The 8,194-nt window shown below is 45.0% G+C and overlaps 1 protein-coding gene across 9 annotated transcripts in view; it reads left to right on the forward strand.

Annotated features, from left to right (window-relative positions):
- Positions 1 to 8,194, forward strand: part of FAM45A (family with sequence similarity 45 member A) — a 40,903-nt gene that overhangs the window by 30,931 nt on the left and 1,778 nt on the right. For all 9 annotated transcript variants that reach the window (XM_013983795.2, XM_005671503.3, XM_021073442.1 and 6 more), the window contains 2 exons: positions 2,958 to 3,065; positions 5,691 to 5,785. In XM_013983795.2, coding sequence (XP_013839249.1) covers positions 2,958 to 3,065; positions 5,691 to 5,785 — 203 coding nt within the window. The remainder of the gene's footprint in view (positions 1 to 2,957; positions 3,066 to 5,690; positions 5,786 to 8,194) is intronic.

The raw sequence follows: 8,194 nt of genomic DNA on the forward strand, positions 1-8,194 counted from the left end.
GGATTGCTGGATCAATGGTAGTTCTATATTTGGTTTTCTGAGGAATCTCTGTGCTGTTTTCCATAATGGTTGTATCAGTTTACATTCCCAACAGAGAAGGAGGGTTCCCTTTGCTATCCACCCTCTCCAGCATTTGTTATTTGTAGAATTGTTGATCATGGCCATTCCTTTTTTTTTTTTTTTTTTCTTTTCTTTTTTGGCTGCCCCGTGGCATATGGGGTTCCTGGGCCAGGGATCAGATCCAAGCCACAGTTGTGACCTAAGCCACAGCTGTGGCAACACTGGATCCTTAACCCACTGTGCTGGGGATCAAACCTGCGTCCCAGGGCTCCCAAGACACCGCCAATCCCTTTGCACCACAGTGGGACTCCAATGATGGTCGTTCTAACTGGTGTGAGGTGGCACCTCATTGTGGTTTTGATTTGCATATCTCTAGTAATTAGTGATGTTGAGCATTTATTCATGTGCCCATTGGACATCTCTGTGTCTTCTCTTTTTTTTTTTTTTGGTTTTCAGGGCTACACTCACGGCATATGGAAGTTCCCAGGCTAGGGGTTTAATTGGAGCTGTAACTGCCGGCCTACACCACAGCTACAGCAACCCCAGATCTGAGCTGTGTCTGCGACCTACACTACAGCTCATGGCAATGCTGGATCCTTAACCCACTGAGTGAGGTCAGGGATCGAACCTGTGTCCTCCTGGATACTAGTAGGGTATATTACTGCTGAGCCACAACAGGAACTCCCTGCATGTCTTATTAAAATTTTTTTTAATTAAAAAAATATATATATGTGGTGAAGTTCCCTTCATGGCTCAGCAGTTAATGAACCTGACTAGGATCCATGATGAATCGGATTTGATCCCTAGCCTTGCTCAGTGGGTTAAGGATCCAGCATTGCCGTGAGCTGTGGTATAGGTTGCAGACATGGCTTGAATCCTGAGTTGCTGTGGCTGTGGCGTAGGCCAGCAGCTGTAGCTCCGATTCAACCCCTAGCCTGGGAATTTACACATGCCACAGGTCCAGCCCTAAGAAGCAAAAAAACAAAAAAACCCAAAAAACTGTGGTGAAATACACATCACATCCAATTTACCATCTAAATATTTTGTTTGTTTGTTTGTTTGTTTTGGCTGTGCTCGCACCATGGGGAAAGTTCCTGGGCCAGGCATTGACCTGAGTAACCTGGGCCATAGCGGTGACAATGCCAGATCCTTAACCCACTGAGCCGCCAGGGAATTCCAACAACATATTGTTTAGTTTTACTAAACCTAATTCATGTATATGGACTCGTATTGCACGATGGACAAATTCTTCTTTTTTTCTCAACATTTAACATTTGTGGTGGAATTCACTCATGTTCACATGAGTGTCTGTAGCCCCACTCATTTTCACTGCTAAGTAATACACTATAGTTTATTCATTTGGAGTTTTCTTGTTATTCATTTTAAAAGAATGCTGCTGTGAGCATTCATATTACAGGTTTCACGGTGTTTCTTTAAGAAAAATTTTAACCCAGTGATAGAAAGACATTCTGCTCTATTTTCTTGTAACTTCTTAAAAAGTTTTTTTCTTTCCCATTTATTCTTTAATCTACCTGGAATTGCTGTTTGTTTATTTATTTATTTATTATTTATTTTGGGGGGCTGCACCTATGGCTTGGGGGAGTTCCCAGGCCAGGTATCGAATCCTTGCCACAGCAGCGATAGGCCGGGTCCTTAACCCACTGAGCCATAAGGGGACTCTCTGGAATTACTGTTTTTGAAGGGTGTGAATTTGGGATCCGGTTTTATTTTTATTTTTTTTTCCATTTGTATAGCAACTTGGCTTAGGAACAATTACTGAATAGTATCCTTTCTCTATGAATCTGCAGTGTCATTTTTGTCATATATCACAGTTTTCTCATAAATGAGTGTGTCTGTCTGGGTGCTCTGTGGTAGGTTTGGGGGTTTTTTGCAACTGGGTTTTTTTTTTCTGGTCTTTTTTTTTTTTTAATCTTTGTCTTCGTAGGGCCATACCCATGGAATATGGAGGTTCCCAGGCTAGGGGTCGAACTGGAGCTGTAGCTGCCAGCCTACACCACAGCCCCAGCAACACAGGATCTGAGCTGCATCTTCGACCTACACCACAGCACACAGCAACGCTGGGTCCTTAACCCACTGCGAGAGGCCAGGGATCAAACCCATGTTCTCATGGATACTAGTCGGGTTCGTTAACCGCTGAGCCACAACAGGAACTCCTGCAGTTGATGTTTTTTTAAACGTTCTCATTTAGTAAAGTAAAATTAGTCCTTACAGAATTTTTTTTCTTTTTAGGGCTGCAACCACAGCATGCGGAAGTTCCCAGACTATGGGTCAAATTGGAGCTAGAGTTGCTGGCCACAGCCACAGTCACAGCAAAGCAGAATCCGAGCCATGTCTGTGACCTGCACCACAGCTCACAGCAGTGCAGGATCATTAACTCATTGAGCGAGGCCAGGGATCGAACCTGCATACTCATGGTTACTAGTCAGATTTGTTTCTGCTGCACCACCATGGGAACTTTCAAGAAACTTTTTAAAAAATTGTACTGCTCTATGAAATCCCAAAAGTCTGGGAACGATTGTCTTATCACCAATTCCAAAATTCTGCCAATTCTTCTTCTTTTTTTTTTTTTTTTTGGCCACCTAATCCTTAATCCACTGAGTGGGGCCGGGGATGGAACCTGCATCCTGGCACTACAGAGACACCACTGATCTCTGTCCCGCCACAGCAAGAACTGCTGCTAATTCTTGAGTTGCCCTGATTCCTTTAGCGTTGGTTGTATCAAATCTGAAATTGGCGAAGGTGATGCCCGTTTCCACCATACTATCCAGGAGAAACCCCAGAAGAAAAGCACTGATGCGATTTGAGACTCTCTGCTCTTCGTGTGCTCCCAACGTGATTTCTTCCTCCCCCAGTCACACTGGTCCTCTCTGATGCAGGTTACGTCGCTGGCTTTGTCGACTTGGAGGTGAGCAATAGATCAGACCTGTACGATGTGTTTGTGAATCTGGCAGATAGTGAGATTACCATTGCTCCGCTCGCAAAAGGTTAGTTCTCTATCATCTTCTGTTCTGTTGCTGACACAAGATGTAAGCCAAGCGGTTCTATTTTTCAGGCTGATTCTCTAAAACCAGTATTCGAGGGCCTGCCTTACCTGCTGTGCTGAGGCTGGAAGGCTTTTCATGTGTCTAGAACACAGCACTCATTCTGATAGACCAGCCCATTAGCGATACATGTGAGTGCTGGTGCTGCACAGTTTACGTTAAGATTAATGGTCTACTCACCTTGTCTCCCCACTTTTCTATTTCAACCAGGTATATTTGTTATCTATTGCTGCATAACTGATTACTGCGAAACTTAGTGATTTAAAACAGCAAATACTTACTATCTCACAGTTTTGGTGGGCAGGAATTTAGGAATGACTTAGCTAGGAGGTTCTGGTTCAGGGCCTCTCATAAGGTTTTAATCAAGATATTGCCAGGACTGCAGTCAAAAGAGGGCTTGACTGGGGCTAGAGGACCCACTTCCAAGCAGACTCACGTGGCTGTTGACAGGAGGCCTCAGCCCACGGGCCTCTCCAGAGGGCAGCTTGAGTGTTCTCACCACGTGACTGCTGGCCTCCCCAATAGGGATTATTAACTCAAGAGAGAGGGGACCACAGCGCCTTCTGTGACCTAGTCTTGGAAGTCCTACACCACTGTTTCCCCCATTTTTGTTAAGTCATTAAGGGAGAATGAAATTAAGGAGCATCAAAAAGTGTGCAGACATTGTCACTCCACAATGTTGAATATGACTCCCGTATGGAGATTCTTTCTGAAGCCTGTCTCCATAAGCAGTAGGGAATGAGTGCAATCTTGGGCTAATAAGAAAGGATGCTCTTGGAGTTCCTGTCATGGCAAAGCGGAAACGAATCTGACTAGGAACCGTGAGGTCGCAGGTTCGATCCCTGGCCTTGCTTGGTGAGTTAAGGATCTGGCCTTGCTGTGAGCTGGGGTGTGGATCACAGACTCGGCTGGGATATGGTGATGGTGTGGCTGTGGCCAGCAGCTGTAGCTCCAGTTAGACCCCTAGTCTGGGAACCTCCATATGCCTCATGTGCAGCCCTAAAAAGCCAAAAAAAACCCCCAAAAAACAAACAAAAAAGAAGAAAGGATGTTCTAGGGAGTTCCCCTGTGGCTCAGCAGGTTAAGGATCCAGCACTGTCACTGCTGTGGCAGTGGGTTACAGCTGTGGTGTGGGTTTGATCCCTGGCCCAGGAACTTCCACATGGCACAGGTGTGGCCGGAAAAAAAAAAAGGTCCTAAATTACAGCTGCCAAACATAGAAAATATTGGATTAAATACATTTTGAGCTCAGGACACTATGAGATACTAGTTTTACATGGGAATTACTGATAACAGCTTTTGTATTGTCATTTCTTCTAAAAGTGGGAGCAGCTAAATGCCAGTCAATTAGGGATTTTTGTTAATGAGGTTCTGATTATGTGAGGTTTTTATCTAGCAGCCTCGAAGTAATAGGACCAGAACTCATTTTCTTTTAATTTGCTTTTATCTTTATATATATATCTTTTTTTCTTTTAATTTGCTTTGAAATTACAAATATAATACATATTCCTGGTGAAAAATTCAAAATATAGAATCAGATCTTTAGGATACACTGCCTTTTGTGACACCAGAGCAATAGAAAACTAGCTTCAGCCAGTGCCACGGGAGCTATTGCAGCGTTAGGACCAGAAAGCATGGCCACTGCCTGCTGCCTCTACTGCTCTGAGTCTATACAACGGGCTCATTCTAGGGGACTTTGTCCCTCGGAGTGTCAAAAGGAACTTCTATGAACCTCCTTGCTGCAGAAAACAGCAAGCTATATGATTAATGTAACAGCTTGTTGCTTTGGCCCATTTTTGAAGGCCTTGACACTAAATGTTGAGCTGCTTCTGCAGAACTGACAGGAAGTGCTGTTTTCACAGTATCCCTGCCAGAAAGATAAGTGTAAATGCTCAACTGGACAGGAAAGTCAGACTCTTGGCTTAAAATCACAACCTATTTGTAATCAGTTTTTATTAGGTTTTGTCTAGAAATAAAAAATTGAAAAAGAAAAAGAAAATAAAAAATAAAAGTTCTGATCTGGCTTGGATTTCCATGTGCTGTTTCGGCAACTTCCACGTGCTACAGATGTAGCCAAAAAAAGAATTCTTATATCAGAATTTTGGTTTGGTATTGGTGTATTTTTGTTTTGGACATGAAGTATATAAATCATGATCATGCTTTACCTCCTATTGTGTCATATTTGTGTGCAGTAATGAGATGGAAATGTGGGGGGTTGTCAGTTGCTTTTTGAAAATCCCCTCTGTATCAAGCTTTTTTTTGTTTTTTTAGGGCCGTACCCTCAGCACATGGATGTTTCCAGGCTAGGGGTCTAATCAGAGCTGCAGCTGCCAGTCTACACCACAGGCACAGCAACGCAGGATCTGAGCCACGTCTGCAACCTACACTACAGCTCATGGCAATGCCAGATCCTTAACCTACAGAGCGAGGCCAGGGATGGAACCCTCATCCTCATGGATCCTAGTTGGATTCGTTAACCGCTGACCCATGAAGGGAACTCCTGATGATTATTTTTAATTATGTAAACTTCTCAATGTTCACACAACATATTCTTCTTGATCTCACCAGAGGCCATGACAATGGGCAAACTGCATAAAGAAATCGGTCAGTTAATTGTCCAGTCGGCAGAAGATCCAGAGAAATCAGACAGCCAAGTTATACAGGTAACGCTTTCATCTTCCCATGGACTGAGTCCCCAAACGGTATCACTGGGCAGTGGCTGGTTATCTGCTTGCTGTTCACGTGAACTGGGTGACAATGCCTGGAGAGGCCGGGGGATAGCTGCTCAGATGAGGTCTGCAGGACCTGGAGAGGATGAGCAACCCTGGCCAATCAGTTGCTAGGCTCCCAGGGAGAGGTGGGTGCAGGGGGCTGGTGCTGAAGCCAAGCAAGTATAGTGACAGATGTAATTGCCAGTGGTAAGAGGGCCATGGGGTTTGGTGGGGACCTGACAGCAGCAGTGTTCTTTTTGTTCAGTGCTGGTGGCCCACCTGTGTCCAGGAGAGGTGTGTGGGTGTTATCCTGAGAAATCAGGCCAGGATGCTGGCTGACAGGAGAGGATAGGACAGGACAGGCTAGGCTACTGAGACTCCTACCCGATCATCATTGCCCGCCCCCCGCCCCCGTCCCCTCATCCATGTTAGAATGAAAACACTGATTCTTTACAATGTTGGTAAAATGTGTAAATTCGAGTTTTGAATTACTGTGTTTTTCATGGACTAAAAGTCATCCAAAGATGACTTGGTATAATATAGGATGAGAGTGTCTGGCATGTCGCAGGGGTTCAAAAATATTTGAATAAATTAATGATGTCAGCAAACCAGGTTTGTTGTTGTTGTTTGTCTTTTAGGGCTGCACTCGAGGCACATGGAGGTTCCCAGGCTAGGAGTCCAATCGGAGCTATAGCTGCTGGCCTACACCACAGCCACAGCCATGCCAGATCCTTAACCCACTGATCGGGGCCAGAGATCAAACCCTGTCCTCATGGATGCTAGTCAAGTTCGCTAACCACTGAGCCACGACGGAAATTCCAGAAAACCAGGATGTAATGCAAGCTGTGGCGAGTCCTCAGCGATCCAAAGGGAATGGCAGTCAGGGAAGGGGAGTGAAGCCTGTGTGGCAGGTGCTGGGTCACTCACCCTGGGCAAGAGAGGGCTTGGGGAAGAGATTTGTTCTAAAAACAATACCGGGGGAGAGGGTGCTTCGAGTCAGGGAGCGGGTAAGAAAAAACATTTTTAAACCAGGTTCCTCAAAAAAGTAGATACAGAATTAGTATAGATCTGAAAATTCTACTTCTGGGTATATATCAAAATGAATCGAAAGCAGGCACACAAATAGATATTTGTGCACCTATGTCCATAGCAGCGTTATTTACAATACTCAAAAGGTTGAAATAGGAGTTCCCATTGTGGCTCAGTGGTTAACGAATCCGACTAGGAACAATGAGGTTGCGGGTTCCAGCCCTGGCCTCACTCAGTGGGATAAGGATCCGGCATTGCCGTGAACCGTGGTGTAGGTTACAGACGCGGCTCAGATTCCATGTTGCTGTGGCTATGGTGTAGGCTGGCGGCTGCAGCTCCGATTAAACCCCTAGCCTAGGAACCTCCCTATGCTGCGGGTGCAGCCCTAGAAAAGACAAAAAAAAAAAAAAAGGTAAAAATAACCCATATGTCCATCACTGTCTGAATGAATGGATAAACAAAATGTAGTGTATACCTATAGTGGAATATTACTCAGCCTTAAAAAGAATGAAGTTCTGGGGTTCTCTTGTGGTACAGCAGGTTAGGGATCCGTCGTCTCTACAGTGGCTCAGGTTTGATCCCTGGCCCTGGGAACTTCCACATGTCATGGGTCTGGCTTAAAAAAAAATGGTTAGGAGTTCCCGTCATGGTGCAGTGGTTAACAAATCCGACTAGGAACCATGAGGTTGCAGGTTCCATCCCTGGCCTTGCTCAGTGGGTTAAGGATCCGGCATTGCCGTGAGCTGGGGTGTGGGTCGCAGACGCGGCTGGGATCCCGCGTTGCTGTGGCTCTGGTATAGGCCAGAGGCTATAGCTCCGATTCGACACCTAGCCTGGGAACCTGCATGTGCCACAGGAGTGGCATAAGAAATGGAAAAAAGAGAAGAAAAAAAAAAAAGGTTAGGAGTTCCCATCGTGGCGCAGTGGAAAGGAATCTGACTAGGAGCCATGAGGTTGCCAGTTTGATCAGTGGGTAAGGATCCGGCATTGCCGGGAACTGTGGTGTAGGTCAAAGATGCAGCTTGGATCTGGAGTTGCTGTGGCTCTGGAGCAGGCTGGTGGCTACAGCTCCTATCCGACCCCTAGCCTGGGAACCTCCATATGCCGAGAGTGTGGCCCTAGAAAGCAAAATAAAAGCGGCTAAATGACATACCCCCTCTACTGTTGCTGCTGCTCAAAATTACCCATGACATTTATTTCTTGTGGTTTTAAATGTTTCTTTTTATAATTTATAAAGTTAGTCTGGTAAAAAAAAAAAAATAGGAAGAATTCTAGAGAACTATTCAAACTTTCTGATACTGACATATTGCATGTTTTCCTGTTCTATTAAAG

Source organism: Sus scrofa, chromosome 14, assembly GCF_000003025.6.
Source record: "Sus scrofa isolate TJ Tabasco breed Duroc chromosome 14, Sscrofa11.1, whole genome shotgun sequence".
NCBI lineage: Eukaryota > Metazoa > Chordata > Mammalia > Artiodactyla > Suidae > Sus > Sus scrofa.